The sequence below is a fragment of the Erinaceus europaeus genome, chromosome 1 (genome assembly GCF_950295315.1).
Source record: "Erinaceus europaeus chromosome 1, mEriEur2.1, whole genome shotgun sequence".
Taxonomy (NCBI): domain Eukaryota; kingdom Metazoa; phylum Chordata; class Mammalia; order Eulipotyphla; family Erinaceidae; genus Erinaceus; species Erinaceus europaeus.
The window spans coordinates 65437636-65463553 of NC_080162.1; the positions used below are offsets into that span (position 1 = coordinate 65437636).

General features: G+C 36.8%; 1 protein-coding gene across 17 annotated transcripts in view; it reads right to left on the minus strand.

Moving 5' to 3' along the window:
• The window catches only part of PLCB4 (phospholipase C beta 4), a 434528-nt gene that overhangs the window by 90973 nt on the left and 317637 nt on the right, over nt 1-25918 (minus strand). For all 17 annotated transcript variants that reach the window (XM_060186551.1, XM_060186550.1, XM_060186547.1 and 14 more), the window contains 8 exons: nt 22737-22818; nt 21453-21553; nt 20753-20810; nt 10752-10860; nt 5107-5317; nt 3600-3693; nt 1395-1474; nt 739-823 (listed from right to left, as the gene is read on the minus strand). In XM_060186551.1, coding sequence (XP_060042534.1) covers nt 739-823; nt 1395-1474; nt 3600-3693; nt 5107-5317; nt 10752-10860; nt 20753-20810; nt 21453-21553; nt 22737-22818 — 820 coding nt within the window. The remainder of the gene's footprint in view (nt 1-738; nt 824-1394; nt 1475-3599; nt 3694-5106; nt 5318-10751; nt 10861-20752; nt 20811-21452; nt 21554-22736; nt 22819-25918) is intronic.

The window sequence follows — 25918 nt, forward strand, 5'->3', positions numbered from 1 at the left end:
AACAAGAAATAAGTTAAGAAACAAAAGAGAAAACACAAAGTAAAACTGTACTAGGTTTGGTGTGTGGCACCAAAGCAAAGGACCCTGGGGAACGAGGGCAAATAGAAGGCTGTGCTGGAGGGTGGGGCTTTGGGGCCTGGTGCATCATGGTGGAAAAGGACCTAATTGGGGATGAGAATGTTTTGCAGATATCTACTGTGGGGATATGAGAAATTGTATGTCAACTGAACTGTAAATTATTAGCCCCCCAATAAATGATTAAAAAAAACCCTCCTTGCTTTATAGAGTAACTAACTGGTGTGAACATGTATATATGAGATATATTTATTTTGTAGTTGAACATTTTAACTTTATATTCTTGTGACTCTGATTTAGGGGAGCTGCCCACATCAACAGGCTGTTAGGGAGGCTAAACCCTGGGTGCACATTTGATTTACCTGAAAAGTTTTAGAGAAACAATATATAAGACTCTTGACCAGTGGGAACTTTATGACATGTTTGGTCAGATATTTCAGAAAGAATAAATATCTCCAAGATCTTCTGAGCTAAGTAGAATCAGATGTCTTTTTAAAATTTTGCTGCACACATCCCTCTGAAGAATAATGAAAGCGTTTTGTGCAAATAAATTTAAATAAATTTGAAGATCTTTAGCATCAGCCCTGAAGAACTACTTGAACCCATATAAATTTCAAAACAAGTCCATTCATATTAGAAATATGGTTTGCTAAAAATACCTACTGGATGTGATTCAAGTGCTTGTTTCAACAGGAGATCCCCAAATAGATCTTCACAATATTTGGACATTTTGTACTGTTGATATTTGCTGGAGAGAAAGAACTGGCATTTATAAATTCAAACATCCATTAACCACACCAAAATAAGAAACACCCAATATTTTGCAATTAAAAACTCCTAGACTGCAAATTTAACTGTCCTCTTGTTAATGTGAGATGTACATATCACACACTCTAACCAGTATAGTTTTAAAAGAAAGTGAATTTTGCTCACAAACTAAGAGTTGACAAAGAAATAAAAGAATGCTATTCAAGTTTGATTTAAAATACACTGGGTTGTTGGAAAACATATCACATAACTTTTCCAACAACCCAATATTAACAAAATTTCCAATTTAATGATAATTTGAGTAAATTGTCATGATCTGTAGTCCACAACTAGGGAGGTTTTTATAGCTAAAACACAGTAAGATAATCAAGGTGATTTTTTTTGTAGGCAGGGGACAGTGGTTTGGGTTCTTTGCATTAATACTCTGTGCCCTTACCACCACACAAAACAAACTACTCCTACTTGGTTATTTAAAAAGACACAGAGCCGTAGTAGGTAACAGGAATTAAGAAGCAATGATAAAAGACTTGGGATAGAATAAAACATTATACCTGCAGTGATTTTCAAAAGAAAGAATTACTGGATATTCAGATGTTACAAATGCTGTTTCCTTGATGGCTTGAATTACATCCTTTAAAGATAAAGAGTGTAAATGAGAGAGAAGACCAAAAGAAAATCATGCCACCTGAAACCATTTAAAGACTATTAATTAGAACTTTTCAGAAAGTCAATTCTGGCAATTCAGACCAAAAGAAACCACTTATCTTGACACTTCCTCAGGTTAGTTTCTAGCACAGTTCACAGTTAATGACTCTCTCTCTCTCTCTTTTTTAAAAAAATCTTTTACTTTTCTAAAATTATGGTGCTATTGACTAATGAGACTTTTTACCTAAACAGTATGTCAGTCGTCTGTGCAATAATCTGCCCGACACTGATTTACCTTTCTCTTTTTTTTTTTTGAGAGACCACTTATCCACTCACACACAGAAGACAAATGTGTTGGTAATAACCTAAGGGCTAGTGGGAGGTTTTTTATTGGGTTGCATGCTTGGAAATCAGTCATGGGCTACACTGTGCTACGTAAAATATTGTATTTGGCAAAAATCTCTAAAATCTGACTGGTATATAGTTAATCAGGGAAAGTGTCATCTTTTGGTTAATCAGGAAAATATTTTACCATAGTTATATAAAGTTGTCCATTGGAAATGATAAGGTTAATTCCAATAATTTTGAGCTTATTTTATTAGTACATATTCATGGCTAAGATGATCATTTAATTATTGTCTAATTTTTTTCCCCTCAGTAGAGATGTCTATGACCTTGACTGTTCAATTTTGCTGACCAAGAATTATTTCTTGAGGAAAAATATTGGCTCTGCTCTTGGTTCTTCCCTGCTCATCATCAAGTTGAGGATGAATAGTCTCTCTGTCTCTGTCTCTCTCTCTCTTTTCTAGCTAAGCTTCCTTATTAAGGTTCTTAATTTTCTAAAGAGGATATCCCCTCTTCCTGTCAGTTTGGCTGTCTAGGGAAACAGATAGCTCTACTCTCTCCAATATACTTTTAGTATTTTTTATTATTGCACAGGGAACTGGCATATTACAGAGGTAAAATGTCAGGGATGCTCAAAATTCACCAACATCTTGACTAAGAGAAATGACCCTGATGAAATGCTATGGGTATAGGGCCAAGGATTACGTGTTTTTAAAAAAAATGCCCTGGGGGCTGAGCAGTGGAGCATGCATTAGGCATATATAGTAAGTACTAAGCCCAAGGACCCAGCTCCCTGCCTGCAGGGGGGGAAGCTTCACATGCAGCGAAACGGGTCAGCAGGTGTCTACTTTTCTCTCTTTCTCTCTGTCTTCCCCTCACTCAATTTCTCTCTGTCCTATTTAATAAACTGGGGAAGAAAATGGCTGCGAGGAGCTGTGGATTTATAATGCTGGCACTGAGCCCCATCAGTAACTCTGAAGGCAAAAAAAAAACCTCCTGACAATTTTTCACATGTAGGAAGGAAACATTCTAAAGACTGTAATGTCTATCCACAGTGACAGAGGCAATGTGCTGGCCAGTCACAGAATTTCAGTTTTAAAAATTGTTTTTTGGCATGATATCATTGGAGTATATTAAGGCATTCTTTAAGAAACAAACCTTCAAATTATACATAACAATCATCAATAGGTCATTATAAGTGCTTATCTATAAAACTAGAGATACCCCTCTATAAAGCCTTCAAGGGAAAAAACCTTACTGATATCCATTTTGGGAATAACTACTATTCTAAACTAATTGCTCTGTTGGTATGATCCTGTTTCCCTCATGTCACTAAATTCAAGTAAGTTGGGAACCCCAATTCATGGCTTGGCAGCTTATAGAAATTCTTGACAATTCTTCATAAACTCATATCTCACTACCTTATCTTCTTATTCTTATAGGAACTACTTATAATATCTTATTTTTTGTATTCCATTTGTATTTTATGCCACTTTGAAATCCTGCAGCGACACTGTAAAGTAAATAATCACAGAAAATAAAAGACTGTTTTAAAAGCGAATAAAACTAAGGAGACTGTCAGAGAAAACTCCTTCTATAACATCTTTACAAAGTGAAACCAGGAAAAGTAGTATGAAAGAGATATTAAAGGTATGAGACTTTTTTTCTCTTGTCTCAAAACCGAAACGAGCAAGAAGGTAACATGTTTGAGAAAATAATTTGTTTTGTTTTCTTCTTGCATTTTCACAATAAAATTTAAAACTTACCTTAAAAAGGATATCTGTACACATCGCTTTCCCATGAGTTATTATTGGCTCCTGGTCTTCACCTTTTCCATCCCAACAGTCAAGTTCAACACATCTAAGAACACAGTGAAATTACAAGATTGAGCCTTTGAGTGACAAAATAGTGTATAGATCAAGTGAGACACATAAAGATCAGTTATTTTCTTATATAAGTAGAAAAATTAAGCAAGTTAGTAACGAGTATTTCCTGGGGCAAGAAGGCTAACACAGTATGCTTTTCTACCAGTTGGTTTCAAAAAGTTGAAAATTTAAAGAGATTTAGGAAAAACAGTAAATGTGTTCCAGGATGAACTCCTAGTTGTGAGAGAGTTTAAATGAACAATTTGGGGAACAACCAGGGAAGTTCGGATAGTGTCTGGGATTTAGATGATGTTGATGAGCTTTTTTTTTTTTTTTTAAAAAAACTTCGTTGGGTGGGATAATGTTAACAAGGTCATAACAGAAAATGTTTTTGATTTAGCACTTCATACTCAAGTGTTTAGAGACAAAATTAATAACCTCATTAATTTCTTTAAAAGTATTTCAAAGGGCCAGATCATCTCATGTTTTGCTTATGTGAGGCCCTGGGTCTGACATCCAGTGCCACAAAAATTACTAAGATAAACACAGAAATAGTTTAAAAATAAAATATAGTTATTGATTGTCAGTCTGGCTTCGCGGGCTGAGACAGATGACTAGGGACTCATGGCTGGGTTGTACGCAGTATCTTTTTATTCATGCAGAACGTAGCGCAATCTAAGCTGAGCTAAACTAAACTAAAACTAATATACTTGCCAAGTAGGGTGTAAACAGGATGTGACATAGAGAGGGTGGAGCGAAAAGTGACTGGTGCAAATCAGGGTGTACTATGAGAGGGGGCGGAGCAAAAACACATCATGAACCAGTGGGGATTAAACCAATGCCCTGCAGTGGTTATGTAAATAGAATACAGTGGTTATGTAAATAGAATACAGTGTTAAGCAGGGGGTATTAAACCAAATGAAACAGAAGAGGTTTTTAGAAGTAGAATTAGAAGCATACCAACAATTGACAATCAAGAAAAATCATATCGTCACTATTTTTTTTTTTTACTTTTAGTATGTCCCCATACCCCTAGACCATGTTTGAAACCTCAAGTGTTTTCTAATTTCTGTGAAAGGATAACTATTTTCAATAATATTTATTCTCAGAAAATAAAGTTTTAGGACTTTTAACATCAAATGAATTTATAAACAAAATTCAGCATGTTTTATTAAAATATTTTATTTGTAATTTGGGGGGGGCATTTTAAATTTAATTTAAATTACAGGTAACAAATTATTATTTTTTTTTTACTCAAAGGACTCCAGACCTTTTTTGGAGTATACATTTTCTTCCCCCTTCTCAATGTTAAATATCCATTATAATACTTTATAGAGGGAAGATGTCTTTTAACTCTGAAATTGAAGAGCATTATGTAGAAAACAAACAGCTATATTGCATTTCTGACCTGCAACCAGCCAGAAGAACCTGTCTGTACATCTCTACTGAAGACTTTCCACCAAACTGCCGGCCAGTGAGATAGGTATTGTGGGAAGAACTGATGAAGTAGTGAGCTAGAGGATGGTCCATTTCTTGGTAAAGTTCTAAACGATCTAGGAAGACTGGAGCATTTTCATCTGACATCAGGTATCTGCAGAACCCATCACTTGATATGAGGCCTAGGGGAAAAAAGGATATCTTAGCAGATGTGTAACTCTGAAGATACACAGCTCATATTTTATTCACAGAAGTCGAGACAGCTCCAATAGGGGGAATAAAAATATCTTCATAGGCTCTTTCCCAAGAACTTTCATTTTTCAGCACTTGAATGAAATAAAAGTTGTACACTGTAAGTAACCCAAAGCATTCCACAAATTGGTGACATTCTGCTTTCATAGCCTATCTGGTAGGAGGACACTTTTCTCTAAGTTAAAAAGCACCAGAGGCAAAGGGGACAAGGTGTGAAAGACACCTTTGTCAATTTCTATCTCTGTCACTCACTTCATATGGTCCTGAATCTCAGTTTCCTCTTCTTTCAAAAGTGGGAAAAACAGGCAAAGCCAACACTCTAAGAATATCATGAGTGGCAAATGACATTAGATATGAAAGGTACACTTAAAAATTTCTGGAAACATACAAATACAAGGCAGTATTGTGCTTACTGGACTAGGAAAGAAATTAATTGTCTCTCAGGCTTTAAACAATTCAATTTTTCCATTTTATCTAAAAAGAAGATAAAATGAGGCTAGTGAGAAGAATACTTAGTGGCTTTTAAAACATGGTCTCAGGAACCACTTATAAACATTTCAGCCACACCTTTCTTTCAGGGCCCAAGTGGTAACTTCAGGAATGACAGGATATTTATATCTTCTATTTTATCAACAGCTTCATCTTTTCTTTGTTTGTTTTTTATTTTACTTAAGCATTTGCAAGTTATGAACAGACTTTAAGTTTACAGGAAGTACTGATGCTAGTATAATAAGCTTCTGTGGACCTATACCACAGCTGGGTCAGGTCTTAACATTTACCTTTTATGCTTGCCTCTTTTTAAAATTTCTTTACTGGAGAATCAATGTTTTAAATTCAACAGTAAATACAATAGTTTGTACATGCATAACATTTCTCAGTTTTCCATATAAAAATACAACCCCCACTTGGTCCTCTGTCATCCTTCTTGGACCTGTATTCTCCCTCCCCCCACTCCAGAGTCTTTTACTTTGGTGCAATACACCAATTCCAGTTCAGGTTCTACTTGTGTTTTCTCTTCTGATCTTGTTCTTCAGCTTCTGCCTGAGAGTCAGATCATACCATATTCATCCTTCTGTTTATGACTTATTTAACTTAACATGATTTTTTCAAGGTCCATCCAAGATTGGCTGAAAATGGTCAAGTCACCACTTTTTATAGCTGAGTAGTATTCCATTGTGTATATATACCACAACTTGCTCTGCCACTCATCTGTTGTTGGACACCTGGGTTCCTTCCAGATTTTGGCTACTACAAATTGTTCTGCCAAGAACATATGTGTACACAGATCATTTTGAATGGATGTGTTGGGTCCCTTAGGATAGATCCCCAGGAGAAGAATTGCAGGATCATAGGGTAGGTCCATTTCTAGCCATGTGAGAGTTCTCCAGACTGATCTCCACAGAGGCTGGACCAATTTACATTCTCACCAGCAGCGCAGAGAGTCCCTTTGACCCCACAACCTCTCCAGCATTTGCTGCTGCTACCTTTTCTGATGTATGACATTCTCACAGGAGTGAAGTGGTATCTCATTGCTGTCTTTATTTGCATTTCTCTGACAATCAAAGACTTGGAGCATTTTTTCATGTATTTCTCAGTCTTTTGGATCTCTTCTGTGGTGAATATTCTGTCCAAGTCCTCCCCCCATTTTTGGATGGGGTTACTTGTTGTCTTGTTGTTGAGATTGGCAAGTTCTTAATATATTCTGGTTGCTAGCCTCTTGTCTGATGTATGGCATGTAAAGATCTTCTCCCATTCTGTGAGGGGTCTCTTGGTTTGGATAGTAGTTTGTTTAGCTGTGCAGAAGCTTTTTAATTTGATGCAGTCCCATAGGTTTATGCTTGCTTTAGTCTTCTTTGTAATTGGATTCGTTTCATTGAAGATGTCTTTAAAATTTATGCAAAAAAGAGTTCTGTCAATATTTTCCTCTAAGTATCTGATAGTTTGTGGTCTAACATCCAAGTCCTTGATCCACTTGGAATTTACTTTTTTATTTGGTGAAATATAGTGGTTCAGTTTCATTCTTCTGCTTGTTTCAACCCATTGTTTCCAACACCATTTGTTGAAGAGACTCTGATTTCCCCCATTTAAATAGTCTGGGCACCTTTGTCAAAGATTAGATGTCCATAGGTATGGGGGCTTACTTCTGGGCTCTCAGTTCTATTCCACTGGTCAGTGTGTCTATTCATGTTCCAGTACCAAGCAGTTTCGATGACAACAGCCCTATTAATACAATTTGAGATCTGGGAGTGTGATGCCTCCAGTTCTGTTCTTTTTTCTCAAGATTGTTTTGGCAATTCTAGGTCTTTTCTGGTTCCAGATAAACATTTGTAGCATTTTTTTCTATTCTCCTAAAAAATGTGCTTGGGATCTTAATGGGGATAGCATTAAATTTGTATATGGCTCTGGGTAGTATATCCATTTTGATGATGTTAATTCTTCCAACCCATGAATATGGAATAGCTCTCTACTTCTTTGTATCTTTTTCAATTTCCTTGAGTAATGTCTCATAATTTTCAGTATACAAGTATTTCACTTCCTTGGTTAGGTTTATTCCTAGGTATTTTATTGTTTTTGTTGCTATAGTAAAAGGAATTGATTTCTGGATTTCAACTTCTTCTGAGTGTTTGTATAGAGGAATGCCACTGACCTTTGAATGTAATTTTGTAGCCTGACACCTTACTGTATTGCCTGATGATTTCCAAAAGCTTCTTGCTGGATCTCTTAGGTCTTTCTATGTATACTATCATATAGGGAGAGTTTGACTTCTTCTCTTCCAATCTGTATGCCTTTAATTCCTTGTCATACAGTTCTTGCCTGATTGCTATGGCAAGAACTTCCAACACTATGTTGAATAGTAATGGTGATAGTGGGCAGCCCTGTCTAGTACCTGATCTGATGGGAAGTGCTTCCAGTTTTTCACCATGGAATATGATGTTGGCTGTAGGTTTGCTATATATAGACTCCACTATCTTCAGGAATTTTCCATCTATTGCCATTTTTCATAGTGTTTTGATCATAAACAGATGTATTTTGTCAAAGGCTTTCTCTGCATTTATTGATATGACCATGCAGTTTTTGGTCTTGCTTTTGTTGATTTGGTGGATCACATTGATTGATTCATGTATATTAAACCAACCTTGCATGCCTGGGATAAACCCCACTTGGTCATGATCAACAATCTTTTTAATATACTGCCGTATCCGGTTGGCTAGAATTTTTTTCAATATTTTAGCATCTATGTTTATTAGAGATATTGGTCTGTAGTTTTCTTTTTTGGTTGTGTCCCTGTCTGCTTTTGCTATCAAAGTGATGTTGGCTTCAGAGAAGCTGGAAGGGAGTATTCCTGTGTCTTCAATCTTCTGGAAGATTTTTAAAAGTAGAGGTATTAGTTCTTCTTTGAAGGTTTTGTAGAATTCATTTGTAAAACCATCTGGTCCAGGACTTTTATTTTTGGGAAGATTTTTGATAACTGTTTTAAATTCATTAGCTGTGATGGGCCTGCTCATGTTATCCAGTTCCTCTTTCCTTAGTTTTGGAATTTGGTAGGTATCTAGGAAATTGTCCATTTCTTCCAGGTTCTTTAGCTTGGCGGCACATAATTGTTCATAGAAGCCTTGCATAATATGATGAATTTCTCAGGTGTCTGTTGTGATACCTCCTCTTTCATTTAGTATCTGATTTATTTGGGTCTTCTCCCTTTTTTGTTTTGTGAGTCTGGCTAAAGGTTTGTTGATTTTGTTCACTCTTTCGAAGAACCAACATTTACTTTCGTTAATCTTTTGTATGGTTTTCTTATTTTCAATGTTATTGATTTCTGTCTTAACCTTAGTGATTTCTATCCTTCTGGTTGCTTTAGGTCTCCTTTGTTCTTCTTCTTCTAGGTCTTTAAGATGTGAAATTAGGCTATTTCTTGTTTCCTAATGTGTGCTTGTATGGCTATGAACTTCCCTCTCAGTACTGCCTTAGCTGTGTCCCAAATATTTTGATAGCTTGTGTCTTCATTTTCATTGAACTCTCAAAGCATTTTGATTTCTTCCTTTATTTCCTCTTTGACTCAGTAGTTGTTAAGGAGTGTACTGTTGAACTTCCACATTTTGGGACTATTACTAATCTTTTGTTGATTGTTAAGTGTTAGTTTATTTCTATTGTGAGCTGAGAAGATGCTTGGGATGACTTCAATGCTCTTGAATTTGCTGATTCTGTCTTTGTGGCCTAACATATGGTCTATCCTTGAGAATGACCCATGTGGACTTGAGTATAATGTGTATTCCTGTTTCTTGGGGTGAATGACTCTGAAAATATCCAATAGTTCTAGTTTATCTATCTCCTCATTTAGCTCCCTCATGTCTTTATCTCTTACTTCTTTTTTAGTTTTCTCTAATTCATTCTTGATCTTGCTAATTCTGTCTTCAGCCTCATTTATTCTATTCTCTCTCCCCTCTGTTGTTTTCTGGAGTTCATCTATTTTGTTACCCTGTTCTGATACTGTTTTAGCTTGTTCAGCTAGTTGTGTTCTTAGCTCAGCTAATTCAACTTTCAGTTCTCTAATAACCTTGAGATAATTAGTGTTTTCTTCCTGGGTCTCATTTGTTGTTTATTATGTAACTCTTTTAGTTATAGTCGCAGACATGAGATATAATGCAAAAAGAACTACTCTGAAAAAGGAAACTGGCTATAATGCCGATGGATACAGGGCACAAACAGAACCTGAACTTAGATATCTTTTGACTCTCCACTGGGGCAAGAGGCCAGATGCTGAGGGAATCCCTGGCACTTCCTGTTAAGTTACAGTTTTGTTTTTTTTTTCACTATCACTGGATCTACTTTAAATTTCCTCTTATAAATTTCTTTTGTCCAGTGTTGAAAATGAGTTGTTTCCAAAATTTCACTCAAAGGGACAGAGATTCTGAATAGCTAACAATCTGTGAAAATGACTTTTATTCAATTTGATATAATTTATTTTGTATACCCAAGTTCAACTAATAAGCAAGAAGACTCATCAAATTTATTTGATTTAGCAAAACAAAAAGGGGAAAAAGTTATAAATTTTTATTTTAGGATGAGAAATTATTTTATTGGAGATTTTTAAATAGAAATGATATGTTGACATTTTAATTACTATGAATACTAAAATACTACAAAAAGCAGGTGAGGAAAATATCACTATAATGTGTTTAATGATGTAATCATTTAGCAATCATGTATACTTCAAGCAACATGGTCAAACTCTAGATGTGAAGTACATTTTATATTTAGGGCAAGAAGAAAAAAAGAGTTAGCTATTACTCCTTGGCTATAGAGATCTCCAAATTACCTTTAACTAAAAATCCAAATAAAATATTTTCCTTTTTTCACTTTAGTTACCTCTTTTCTTCAGATCTTCATCAGGCTCATACATCTCAATGATCTGCATTGCCCTTTTAGTATCATAAAATGGGAATAAAATTTCATTCAGTCGAGGATCTCGTTGATGCTATGATGAGAAAATAACTCCATTTAGGTTGGCATTTCTCCTTGTTGGCACACTGTATACCACTAAACTCTATTATTTCTTTAAAAAAAGTCATAACTATAATATTATTCTTATAGCTTCAAAGATGAAATTTCACTGTCTTACTGTCTTTCTCAAAAAAGTCCAAATTTGGGAATTCTTTGTTGGTTTCTCTCACTGAACTAGACAGGAAAAATACTGAGTATACCTCTTTTTCTTCAAAAGCTGAAAAATTCATAATGTTTTTTTTTAATTTTTTTATTTAAGAAAGGATTAATTAACAAAACCATAGGGTAGGAGGGGTACAACTCCACACAATTCCCACCACCCAATCTCCATATCCCACCCCCTCCCGAAAAATTCATAATGTTGTGTGCATGTCAACTGTATTGTTTTCTAGATTCTAAATAACTGGAGAGAGTTTGGGTGTTAAGTGCCTATAAGAAGTGAGGTAAAAAATTATTTAAAAGAAAAATCAATAGTGAAATCTCAAAAGCCCCCAAACAGTTCAATATATATATATATATATATACGTCCAAAAAAAGCAACAACAAAAAAACCAGTCAGGTTAACATCATTTCATTATCATGATATCACTCCATATTGAAAAAACCCAAAAACTTAGGTACTCTGGAAATTCATTTTCTTGAATAAATACTGATCAAGATTAATTAGTTGTACTAATGGAAATCAGCACAGGGATATTTGCAAGTTAAAAACAATATGAGAATCTGTAGTTAAATATCAGTAATTGACAAAGATTTTGTCTACATGAATGTGACCTGCTTTGCTCTGAGGATATTATAAGGGCAGAAACATATGAAGAATTAAGGCACTTGGGGTGCCAGTGATGCCTGTCATTTCAAGTCAACATTCAGATGCTCCTTGCACTATATGAGGCATAAGGAATAATGCTGTTTTTGCAGTTTAGGGAAAAAAAATCCAATTCATCATCTGACTGAGTTACAATCTTTCTCCCTCCACCCTCTATACTGTGGGGCTTATTGTTCACTGGGTATTAGAAGACCTAACAGCTTCTCTGCTCATCCAAGAAATACACAAAGAAAATCAAGTTCACTGGAATAATGGCAGATAAACAGATATAAGCAAAACATGGTCAACAGGAAGGGACTTGGCAGTAAATCTTTACCCAAATATATGCACAGATTGAAAAACACAACTGAAGAAAATACTTCAGAAGCAACATTAGGAGTTCATATGGATTTCCCTTCCCCATTTTCTTTGAAATGACAATTTTAAAATGTGGTTTATGTAGATAGGATGCCTTTGGCCAACAAAACACTTTAATGTAATTTCCTATAACATCTGTTGCCTGGCCTATTCTGTTCCTTTTCCCTCCCACCAAGCTTAAAGTGTTGACTCATAAAGAATATATATAATTTTTGTCACTTTGTCCCAATGAAGCATGTTTCTGTTGTAATCTAAGAAATTGGGAGTCACAACAGCTTACATCCATGCATATGTAGAGCAGAAACTGTTATACTGATAATAGGACAACAAAGTCTTAGGGTTTGCAAAGATAGAGGATCACTGAATGCCAGGCAAATGAAGGCATGCTATATCTTGTTTAGGACATAGATGGGGATCATGCAATTGTAGACCCTTCTATTGAAAGGAGTGACAAGCACCACCTCTCTGGTGAGAACTTATTGTTTTAAAAACAAATAAGCAGGGAATGGGGCGGTAATGCAGTGGGTTAAGAACACGTGGTGCAAACCGCAAGGATCCCCGTTTGAGCCCCCGGCTCCCCACCTACAGGGGAGTCGCTTCACAAGCGTTGAAGCAGGTCTGCAGGTGACTATCTTTCTCTCCCCCTCTCTGTCTTCCCCTCCTCTCTCCATTTCTCTCTGTCCTATCCAACAACAATGACATCAATAACAACAATCATAACTACAACAATAAAACAAGGGCAACAAAAGGAAATAAACAAATAAAATATTAAGAAAAAACAAATAAGCAAGCAAAAAAGAAAACAACAAAAACTTCTTTTCTGACACATTCCTTTTTCCATTTCTGAAAATAATATCATCAAAGAAAATAGATGTGGATGACTTCCTTCTTAGACCCACTGCAATCATGTTCTTGGTTGGCCACTATATTTTTCTTTTGTATTAACATTAAATTTTTTGAAAAAGCGAAGTTTTCTGGACTCATAGAGATGATTGGGCAAATCCATATGAATTAAAAAGTGAGAGAAAGAAAAGGATCAGCTAGAGGGAAGATAAAAGATGAGTTAGTGACAGTAGGAGAGGTAGTCTTTGCGATTTGATGTATGTATATATATATGTTGACTCATCCAGACTGCACTGGAGTGTGATCTAGCATCAGCAGCAGTTGGTATAACCTTACCTGGGAGCTTATTAAATGCACATTCTCAGGCTCTACCTTAGCTAAGTCTGTTTTAACAAGCTTTTCAGGTGATTCTGACATGTTCTCTAAGTAGCACTGGTCTAACATGTTAAATATGGGTTTTAACATAATTTGTATATTAATTAATTTAAAAAGTACCTTAGTCCTGCAAAGGCAGAAGCGTGTTAAATGTTTGAGATACTAAACCCTCTTAAAATTTAGTAATGTTGGGGGCTGGGTGGTAGTGCATCAGGTTGAGCGCACAGTGGGGCAAAGCGCAAGGGCTGGCATAAGGATCCCGCCTGGTTCGAGTCCCTGGCTCCCCATCTGCAGGGGTGGGTCGCCTCATGAGTGGTGAAGCAGGTCTGCAGATGTCTTATCTTTCTTCCCCCCCCCCCCCCCGCTCTGTCTTCTGCTCCTCTCTCGATTTCTCTCTGTCCTATCCAACAATGACGACAGTAATAACAACAATAGTAACAACAACAATGATAAACAACAAGGGCAACAAAAGGGGAAAAATGGCCTCCAGGAGTAGTGGATTCGTAGTACAGGCGGTGAGCCCCAGCAATAATACTGGAGGCAAAAAAAAATTAGTAATGCTCTTCTCTAGGCATAACCTCACCTCTTCAGAGCCCTGGACCACTATGGAAAGCTAGAAACAAGTCGGGAGTATGGCTTGACCTGCTAACACCCATGTACAGTGGAGAAGCAATTACAGAAGCCAGGACTCCCATCTTCTTAACCCCCAAAAGAATTTTGGTCCATACTCCCAGAGAGGGAGAAATAATAGGGGAAGATATCCATATGGCTCTGAACTCTAATTCCATTAGAATCCAGAGAAGAGGGAAGAGGAAGTAGTAACAGGTGTAGGTATGACTTTGTAAGACCACAGGAAAAAATGGGCTAATATATGCAAATACAGACAGATAGTTATAGAAATAAAAGTTAACCCATATTTGCAACCTTGGGAGAACTATTGTAGCTTCCAGTGGAACGAAGGGGATACAGAACTCTGGTGGCGGGAACGGTGCAGAATTATACCCATTATCTTATAATTTTATAAATCAAAAGAAAGTCACTAATAAAATTTAAAAAGGGGGGGATGAAAAGGGGCGGGATTAAGAATGGAAATGGCTGAAGGAAAGGCACATGAAATGGCAAAAGTGTTATAGGCTGTAGTTCAGTGGTGGAAATGGGCAGTGTGGACACAGGGTTGGTCTAGTTACCACATGATCTGATTGATCTGTGCTAAACATGGCTATAAAATACTGTTTACTTTAAAAAATAAATAAAATTTAGTCATGTCTATAATAAGTAATAACCAGGAAAAAAAAAAAAAGTCCTAACAGAGCTCTCTGCTCTCTATTTGTAGCAAATACATCTCTAGAGCAGACAAGGTGAAACAGCATTTGCCTTTACATCTGCTGTACTTGGTGTCTCCATCTTTTGCGTTCCTTAAAATATCTATTTTTCAAAAAAGAAGTGCAATGAATGCAATCTGGATAACTCAAGGGTAGGAAAGAAATGTTAAGTTGTGTGTTAGTTACAAAGCTCTAATCTTTATAGAAAAAAAACATAAAGGATAAAGATAATTTCTGGACCATCTCAGAATGAAAAGGTTACAGGAACATTCCACAGGAACTCAGGGTGATGGGACAAATGTTTCACAGCTCCAAGAGATTACTGGATGGTTGTCAGTTGGCATTTGGGAAAGTATATCACCTCATGATGATTAGGGCTTTGTAGAATGACATTCTCAATAGCTTGCAAAATAGGTCACAGAACCTGGCCCAAATAAGTGGGAAGACAGTTATATGATTCTATTGTCATGTTCTTATTATGAGATAAAGTATCAAACTAAGCTGCATTGGGACAGGCAGATGGTAACATAAATAATATTAAAAATGATAATAATTTGTAAGAGTAGACCTACTTTCATTACACTAAATACCTTTCTTTCTCTTTGCTTACCTATTTAATAATAAAGACATTGTAAATGGTAAAGGATTGTGGCTCTTTATATGTTTTTTAACTGTAAAATTAAAGTACAATAATCTTAAATGACAGAATTAAGTTTAATGTGGTCATATAAGTCATATGGGGAAAGATTACCAATAACAAAATATAAAGCTACTTATTGATTATTGTGGCCATCTCTGAGCATTTTCTCCTTTTCCTTATTTTGATCTATTTTTTTTCTGTCCTCCATTAATCTTCCTATTCTTCAGGCCCTCAGTTCTTCTCATTTTTGTGAGACATCATATAGAAAATAATGGCAAAACTAAACTAGATTTAGCTTCTCCTTAGGAAGAAGGAGAGGCAAAACTGACTGAAGCCCACAGATTTCATTAGTTGGTAGTAGCAGTATCTAACCTTGTGATAGCTCATTGTGTATGCTTCTACCAGGTCTCCTGGTCTTTAGTTTGGTATTTTCCTACAGGGGAAGCAAGTTTCCCTCAGTCTCTCTGGGATAAAATCATGAGACACACCTACGGTGAAATTCTCTTCTTTTCTCTTTCTTTCTTTCTTTCTTTCTTTCTTTCTTTCTTTCTTTCTTTCTCTCTCTCTCTCTCTCTCTCTTTCTTTCTTTCTTTCTTTCTTTCTGGCTTTCTTTCTTTCTGTCTTTCTTTCTTCCCTTTTTTGTGGAGCCCATTTTTCCTGGGCATCTTTTTTTTTTTTTAATTTTTTATTTAAGAAAGGATTAGTGAACAAAAGCATAAGGTAGGAGGGGTACAACTCCACACAATTCCCAACACCCAATCCCCATACCCCACCCCCTCCCCTGATAGCTTTCCCATTCTCTATCCCTCTGGGAGCATGGACCATTTGGATAGTGACACAGAGAGGGGGAGATTCCAAAATATGGGAGCTTCTTCTGCTGTCAGGCCTCAAGGCACTTTCTATGCATCTTTGGGGCTCAAACCTGGGCCACACACATGGTCAAGCACATGTCTAATCAGTTCCTATGGCAACATTTTAGCTCTAACTCAGATTCATCATGGGGGATAAGAGGAACTATAAGCTTTTCTTACAGTATTCTATTCACATTAATCTTTCCAAGGAGGAATCAACATAATCCACTAGGAGACTGTTTCACAACTTTAACGTGCAGACAAATCATCTGCTGCATGTAGTTTCCAACTTAGCAGGTCTGCAGAGGACCAGAATTCTGTCTTTCTAACAAGCTCCCGGAGGATGCCAATGTTGCTGGTACAGATCACACTTTGGCGAATAATAAACAAGGAGATACTAAAATAGATGAGTAACAGGTCTAAAGCTACTAGCAAAGAGGTATTAAGTACTGATGGTATGGATAGTGAAGAGGTGGTACAAACCCCAAGAAACCAAGGCCATATACGGCCGATAGTCTCTTCTCTCCTTCTAACTTCTCGGCAATACACATTAGTACACAATAGAACACACATTTCCTAGCAAGTGTAAGGGAATGTACAAATATGAAAAATAGTGGGAGATTTTAGTTATATAGATCCTACCCCCACCATTAACTATCTGGTATGTTAAACTTTTCTATTTGTTTTTACTTTGTTGGTCATTTCTCTGATTACCTCCCTGAACCTTCGTTTATTCATTAATTTTCATTTGATAGTCTTTGGGGTTCAGGATAATTATCACCTGCATATAATGAGAATTATGCCTTGTGTTTTGGAGTTCATGTAGCTCCCTTTTTCTTCCTTGTCTTACTGCTTGATCTGGAGCTTCTAATATAATGCTGAATTCAGGTTCATTGAGGCTATGTAGTTAAAACATTTTGAAAATGTTTAGTTCTAAGCATTTGGAGTCACAGATGCTTATATTCCAACATCTGTTCCCCTCTTGAATAAACTGTAATTCCTTTCACTAGGAGTTCTGAAGGTAACAAGTCTAAAAGGGTGCTTTGATTTTTGAAGAGATGAGAGAGGTGATAGTAGGATTCAAAGATAGGAAAGAAGAAACTGGCAGAACATTCTCTAAGTTTAAATCTGCCATTTATATCTAATCCTTCCAATTCTGTTCACCAGGATTTTTTTTTTATAAAATTAAAATATACAGGACAAACACTGATTAAAAATAAAGTTTGAAGGGGAAGGGCAGATAGCATAATAGTTATGCAAAGAAACTTTCATGCCTGACGCTTCAAAGTCCCCGGTTCAATCCCTCGTACAACCATAACCCAAAGCTGAGCAGTGCTCTGGTAAAACAAAACAAAACAAAACACACAAACAAACAAACAAAAAAGCTGTAAACTTTACTGGTCTAACTTTTGGTCACCATGACCTAAAGACACACAAATTTTACTAGCTCCATCCTCAAATTAAAGATTCTTCCTTACTGCTTGTAAGAAGACACAGAGCACTTTTTTTCTTTCCAAAATTAAGTGATAGTGGTCACCATAATAAAGATAAATGTTTGCCAAATATATTTTAGGAAAGGCAAATCAAATTATTGAAAATATGAATGTTATACCCTAGACTTAGAAGCTTACAGGAGTGAACAGTGGATAAACCTGAAAAAAATCATCCCTAATAGGAAAAGCATGACTTTCAGGACAAAATGTGAAAGACAGTGACTTGATAGGCTTATTCATATATAAAATATAAATAGCAAAAAACACAGGGGCTAGGAGACAGCTGACTTGTGGAGATCACACTTTGCCTTGCTAGAGGACCCAGGCTCAAGCCCCTGGTAGCATATAGAAGCGCCATACACAGCACCAGGGGAAGCTTTATGAAATTTTTATAATTTTTCCTATCTTTTTTATTTAAGAAACTTTTTTTTTACTATATTTACTTATCAGATAGAGACAGCCAGAAGTTGAGAAGAAAGGGGGTGATAGAGAGTGGGAGAGACAGAGAGATACCTACAGCACTGCTTTACCACTCTGCAGGTGGAGACCGGGGGCTCGAACTCTGCTCCCAGAGCATTGTAACATGTGTGCTCAACCAGGTGTGCCATCACCTGGACCCGCTTTATAGATTTTGTATTGGTGCTACTGTGTTTCTCTCTCTCTGTCTCTCTCTGTTTGTCTGTCTGTCTCCCTCTCACTCTGCCCTTTTCCTTCTCTGTATGAGATTAAAAGGAAAAAATGGGAGCATGGGAATGAGTATATGAACATGTATGTATATACACACAAATAGACTTACAAAATTAGTAGTAAGAAAACTAATTCTTAGATTATTTAAAAATTATGGTGGTTATTGGGGGAGGAATTTGAAGGGCAAGCAGGGGGAAAAGGTAGAGAGATATCCTTGGTGTTATGGCATTGGAACTTTGGTGATGGGTGTGCTGAGTCTTACAGACACATGAGATAAAACTATATCCCTAAGATTTTTATAATATTGTAAACCTATTTTCAATGAAATTTCTTTTTATATAGGAAAACCATCAGATAAAAAAAAGCTCATGAGGGCATCACCTAATCCTCAAGACTACTGAACTATTATTTATTTATTTTGACTAGTGAAATTTACAAAAAGATCTACATTTAGTATATTTTGTAGCTAATGCCAGCCATAACCTAAAACCTGAGAGAAGACTTCTTTTTCTGGGAGGAGGGGATTGTGGCTACTGAGAATGTGGGCTATTTTCTTCTCTTCACCTAAGATATCTTCCCTCTTTAGTAGAAAGCAAGATTACTGCCCAGCTCCGTCAAAAACAAGACAACCTATGATCCCAAGTACATGAAGAAACTGAGGAAATAAAATAATTATTTGAAGAAAAGAACAGAAGGGTTTAGGAAGCAAAGTGAAATGATTTAACTCCTGAGCAACATTAGCATAAGGATGTAGCAATATCTGGGTAAAGACTATGACACAGTATTCTGATGACCAAACACGAGTAGAGTGAAAAAAAATCTAAAAGTTTTCATGTCAAATAAATCTTGCAAATAATGAAAGAATGTTTTAAAAGTGGTAGTCTCTTTTCAGCTACCAGATTCCAGATGCTAGCATAATGCCAACTACACTTCCCTGGACAGACAACCCCACCAATGTGTACTGGAGCTCTGCTTCCCTAGAGCCCTGCCCCACTAATGAAAGAGAGAGACAGGCTGGGACCATGGATCGACCTGTCAACACTCATGTTCAGCTTCAGCGGGGAAGCAATTACAGAAGCCAGACCTTCCACCTTCTGTACCCCATAATGACCCTGGGTCCATACTCCAGAGGGATAAAAAATAGGAAAGCTATCAGGGGATGGGATGGGATAAGGAGTTCTGATGGTGGGAACTGTGTGGAGTTGTACCCCCCTGCCCCATTTATCCTATGGTTTTGTCAGTTTCCTTTTTATAATTTTTTTTTTAAAGTGGTAGTCTCTTTGCTGATTTATGGGGTACCTTTTCTGTCCTGCGTCACTGCTTGTTATCACTGCATCAAGTGCAAGTTAACAGTTTCAGATGCAACTCTACAAATGGAGTCACTGAGCCTTGACATGTATGGGGGGGGGGGGAGAAAAGAAAAGAAAAAAACAAAGAAGTCCTTGGGCAATGATGTGATTTGTCTCTACAAACTGACCAATCACACACTGTCTGCCTAGTGTCTTTTCTCTAGGCACTGCCTCAGGCCTGGCACGATCCTGCCTTTTCCAAGGCTTTATATGTTCTCCTTATATATAACTTACATAGTTTTGAAACAAATACTTTGACATACAATTAAATTGGACAAATTATTGGACCATTTTTCACTGAAATTCTTATTGTTAATGTGTTTGGGAGAAAAAAAGGTGGGGGTTTCCTTTCTAGGCTAACAGGAGCTTCAGTGGGTTTCACTGAAAATATTACTGGTCATGTAAGTTGTAATAAAAGTCATAGCCTTTACATGTTCTAAGCTATTTTTCTTTTGTGCTTGAGCTGATTTTGAACCAGTTCTGGTTATAAAGTGAAAAGTGTTTTAAAATGAACTCTGAGTTGTAAAAATAAAAAGTAGGAAATTAGCCTGCCTGTCAGCTGGCCTAGTATGTATTAGATTTTCACCCAAGAACTCCAGTGTTATGCTTGCTCTCAAAACATTCTATTTGAACCTACATATTTTTTTTTTCTTACATGCAGTCCATTAACAGACAAAAATAAAGCTTCCCAGTCCATGCAAAGGTCTAAGCAAAAGTTAGCAATGGAGAATCCAACTATCATGTGGCAAACTCAGTCCATTCTCTTTCTATCAGAGAGATCAATAGAAAAAAAAAAGTAAGTACCATAAGTATCATCTTGCAAAAACATAAACACATTTAGTTTAAAATATTATAAAACTCACACAAACATACACACACAGCACCAGAGCTACACATCACAGCAAGAAACCAACAAAAAGCAATGTGCAAAGCTAACATGTAGGAAGTGCATGAACACACAAGGGCAGCAGCTGATTTTTGCACCTGGTAAAGCCATCATGGAAAGATCAGCAGGTCAGAAGCAAAGCGAAGGAGGGTGTATGATGCAGGCATGCAATGAGAGTGCTGGAGAGGCAAGCCATGGCACACAGACTTTATGGAGTTAATGTATGAAAAAGCTTACTTCATTTAGAAAGCTCACTAATTGGTCTACCGTTAAATAATCAGTTTTGTCTCCATTGCTGAAAAGAAATTTATTAGAAAAAGTAAGTTTTTGTATATGATGCTACAGTAGGTACGATTTACATGTTGACATTTGTTGATGGTAATTCTAAACTTAGCTTCTAACCCTGAAGTAATCGTGCATTCTTAAAATGGCCAGAGACTATAAAAGAAAAATAACAAACAACAAACCAACAACAGCAAAGGGAAGAAAAGGGTCCTACTAGCTCATAGAAAATGTCTGAAATTCTTTTTTAGCATTATCAAGAAGATGTCACTTTAAAAACAACATGTAAGTCATCCATTTGAAATCACTGGAATGAATGAACTTTTCAACAACAAAATAACATTCCAAATTGAATCTAGTTAGTTCATGTAATGGGTTAATACCTAAAGGAGCAGGTGAAAATTATAGGTCGTTAGTAAAGCCGATGCAAGGGAGGGAGGGGGAAGGGAAGTCCCAGGTGAGGTATTTAATTTATGTAAAAGTTCCTCAAAAAGTCAGAGTGAACTTTTACATGGATAAACTGAGGGGTGAAAATATAGCGCTGACTAAATATTCCTTGATATATCAGTATACTTTACTATTATGACAACTATGTTTTTAAAAAGTCTAAAAGAGTAACATTGATATATGACACTTGCTCATATATGAAACTTACATTTTTTTAAAAAGATCCTCTATATCTGTCCGAGGACAAATCTTTTGTGTTAGTTCATAGAACTTTTCATAGGTAAATGCTGCAGGTTCAATTTCATCATTCTAGAAAGAATAAAAGAGTCTCATTAAGTCATGGAACAATTTTTCCTTCTTAGAGGGAGAGTATCTATAAGATCAGGAAAAAACAGTGCTAACCATACGAGTCCCCTTCCCTCATCTGACACTGCTGATAAAAACCACCTGGTCAATCTCCAGATGAAGGCAGACCATCTTGCTTAGAACATGGCTTACGTCAAACAAACTTGCAAAAAAAAAGTAATAAAATAGCAACTAAACTGTTTCTTAGACTTTGTAAGTTCTGACTGAGAACTATACTAGTTTTCAAAGGAAAAGGGGACGGCTACAAGATTTTGTTGCTAAATTTGGACACACACACACACGTGGGTGTGAAAGTACGCTCCTTAAATCTTATAATTCTGTAAATAACTAATAAAAATTACAAAACAAATATAGCATGTGTCAGTGAGTATTTCTAGTTACTATGCAGCTATGTTTTTTTTTGTAGTTAAACTTAGACTACAGCTGGGTTTGCTCTGGGAAACACCCCACATGACAAATATAAAGAAACATTTCCTCCTTCTTGCCTGGAGGAAGAAAACTAGTACATGCTTAAAAGATGCTGAATAAATCAAGTTCAGTGTTTCCTCATGTCTATTTTGTGAATTTCCACAAGACCACATAAAGGAACTCAGGACAACCATAAAACATTTTGCTTTTCATACTGAGATTTATATTACAAGTAAGATTTGTTAAAGCAGTAACAGGCTTAAATCTTTCTTGTAGTCAGTAAATTAATTCCAATTATTTTGAATCTGCAGGGCTGTGAACACAAATGGTTTGTTTGAGGAGAGGTACTTCATAAAATATGGGACAGCTGTCTTGAAGAACCGAATTTATTAGTTAATTTCTCATGCTGACACTGGGTTTGGTTGAAGCAATGTTGATGGGTTTCTGTGAAATAAGCTTTCCATAAGCTGTGTAAAGAGCAGTCAGGCTGTCACTTCACTTTCTTTGCTTAGTAATATTGACAAAGACATTTTTAAAAAACACTATTTGGATTTGAAAACAAAAGTAGACAAAGAAGAAGAATGAACAGGAAATTATGACAACATGTGTTGACTAATTCTAAATCTGAGATTAGCATAGTATAAAAAGACCTGTTTATTATATATGTAAACAGAAATAAACAAGACGATTAGAAAAAGATTACTAAGTCAACAGATACCTTTCCACTGGGAAGACCTAACTCCTTGAGTGCTTGAAAAATCACCTTTTCTGTTTTCCCCGATGCAAAAGTTCGAGTAATACTAGGGCAGAAAACAAACAAACAAAAAACAATTAACTGTGTTTTCTCTAATTCAAAGATCTAGGTAGCACTGGGGATAGTGGGATAGAAGGCTGGGGGTATGGACATAAACAGGAGAACAGAATTTTCACTTCTAGGTAATTTTAACTTCTCAAGTCAGCTGATGAAAGGCTCAAGTTATCGGTGCTGGTTGTGCTGTAGGGAGCCTACTTGATTCTAAAACAGCAAGGCCCTGAATGAACTGTGGGAGAGCACTGTTAAACTAAAGCCAGGATAAATTTTTATCCTACTAAGTTTCTTAGGAAAAAGGATGGCAGATGAGACAGTAGTTTTAGAATAAAATCTCAAGTAACAACATCTAAGCTTGAGGAGAGGGGACTACTCTTATATCCCAGCCCATGCCCATGATTGTCTTAACCTTGGTTTCACACTTATGACACTGACATGTACCATCATATTTTTATTTTTTCTAAGTTAAGTACCCTAGGACTACTGGAAAATGTCAGGGGCCTTAAGGATAAGGGGTGTTATTATGACAGTGATGAAGTGGGGAAGCAATTATTTAATGTTTCCACGGAACCTTGATACCACTGTGAGAAATGGTATTTTAGAATAATGTTAGTGGCCTTTTAACTAATAGAGTGTGCATCAGTTTATAAAATGGGTAAGACCTAATGAACACAATTCCCTGGTGATGATCAAAGTTGGAAAGAGAACCCACTCATAACAAATTCATTGGGGATATTCAGAATGAATGTAGTTGATGAAAGGATCTGATACCATGGAATTGATACTAGGTTCTGAGCCATTCCTTAACAACCCAAATATTCATTCCTTGACAGTCTAAGTGATCTGCTACTATAATAACTTAAATTCTAAATTCATGAGTTCAGGATCCACTTGAAGACTGAGCTAACTCCTGTCTGTGAGGATTAGCTTTTGAAACAACATCCCTGTGGATGTGACAGCTCCTTCTCTTGCCCAGCCTTGCCATATGCTTCTCCATTCACTGTCAGAGGAAGGCATGCTCCAAATGTAAGTACTGACTGGCAGTTAGTCCTGGTAAGTAGGAGAAAGCACTACTTCAGCTGAAGAAGACAACCTCCCCAAACAGACTGAGAAGAAAGACATCAAAGCTTCATTGATTCAAACCTGGTCCAAGATTACTTCAAGAAGTACTTGAGGTAACTGTAGTCAAATGCAGGGATATCTGTGAATTCTATTTCAGAAATGTATAGGCATCACAGAGCATTATGTGTTTGGCATCGTCAAGAGGTTTCTATAGGTGTTTTGTCCAGATTTTTCCACTTCTCTAGAGTTCATGGACTTTTTACACATTGAATTAGACTGAAAGCAATTAATCTCACCTTTATAATAAAGAGGAACTAGTTGTCTATTTATTTTTATTGTCACGAAGGTTCTCTATGGGTCTCACTGCCTGAATGATGAATCTACTACTCATGGCAGCCCTTCCTTTCCTCCTTCCTTCCTTTCCCCTTCCTTCCCTCCCTCTTTCCCTCCCTCCCTCCTTCCTTCTCTCCTTTTCTTTGAAGACCAACTCGTTAGATTTGAAAAGCTTGTGCAGGGGCCACATGGTGGCATACCCTTTCTTCTTTCCTTATTTATTTAATAGGACAGAGAGAAATTGAAGAGAGTGAAAGACAGAGAAAAGAGAGAGAGAGAGAGAGAGAGGGAAAAGCACTTGCAGTACTTTTTTCACTACTCCTAGAACACCCCCCTACCCCCCGTAGGTGGAGAATAGGGGCTAGAACCCAGGACCTTGTGCATGGTAACCTATAACCAGGTCCAACACAACCCAGTACCCATTTTTTTATTTTAAAGAATGTGTTACTGTGAAAGGCACAGGCCTTCCGTGAGACAAGGGATGAGCAGTAGGAAAACCTTTGCACAGTAATTTCAGCTAACTTCTGTTAAGTTTGGATAGGTCTGGTAGAGAAATTAAGACTAACCAACATGCTTATGCATATAGTATGTATGTGACCTGCCCCTTTCCGGTGAAGTATAATCTAAGAGTTGGGTGGCAGGTAGGACAGAGAAGGAGGTGAAAATATATGGAAGAGAATATTTATCTTTACCAGAGCACTGCTCAGCTCTAGCTTTTTTTGGTGCTGTGGGAAGTTGAACCTAACTAAGACTTTGGAAGCTTAGGCACAAGAGTCTTTGCATTATACTACCTACCCCTGCCCAGAATACAATCTTTTGGCTACAGGTTAGGGTAGCACTCAGAAATAGAAAGTAGAACAAGAAGATCTTATAGGAGTGAGCTGTTCCAAGCATTTGCAGAGAGGGCAAAATGGGTTAAAGTATCTGAGAGAAAATAAATAAAAACTAGGGTGTCCAGTGCCAAGACAAAAGGAAAATCTACATAGTAATATGTCAGTGAAGGCAGAGCCAGAGCTCAGTAACATGATTTCTCAGAAGATAACAAAGGCAAAAGGTGGCATGGTAGCCCATCTTTTCACAGCGAGATTTGGGCAAGAAACCTTGCCACAGTTGTTCTTGCCTCATGTTCAAATTGACCAAATCCAGTAAGGAAAATGAAAGTAAAAAAGCAGATATACAGGGATGGTTGGTGGTGCACCTGGTTGAGCGCACATGTTACAATGAGCAAGGATCCTGGTTCAAGCCCCTGATGTCCCCACCTGCAGGGGGAAATCTTTGAGAGCGGTGAAGCAGGGCTTCAGGTGTCTCTCTATCTCTCTCCTCTATCACCCCTTACTGTCTCAATTTCTGGCTGTCTCTATCCAATAAATAAAGATAATTAAAAAATTAGGGGAAAAAAGTAAATGGACCACTTCTTGGAAGTATTATGCTTTTACCACCTTTGCTTCACAATACATAGAAAAGAAGACCCACACAGATTTTAGAATAATTTTTCAGTCTTAAAATTGTTTTGCTCAATGATTATGCAAAAGACTTTCATGTTTGAGGCTCTGAGGTCCCAGGTTCAAATCCCACTGCCACTATAAGCCAGAGTTAAGCAGTGCTCTGGTCTTTGTCTCTATCATTGTGTATATTTCTCATTAAAATCAAAAGTAAACAAATAATATCATCATTATTATTATTTTGTTCAGAGATAA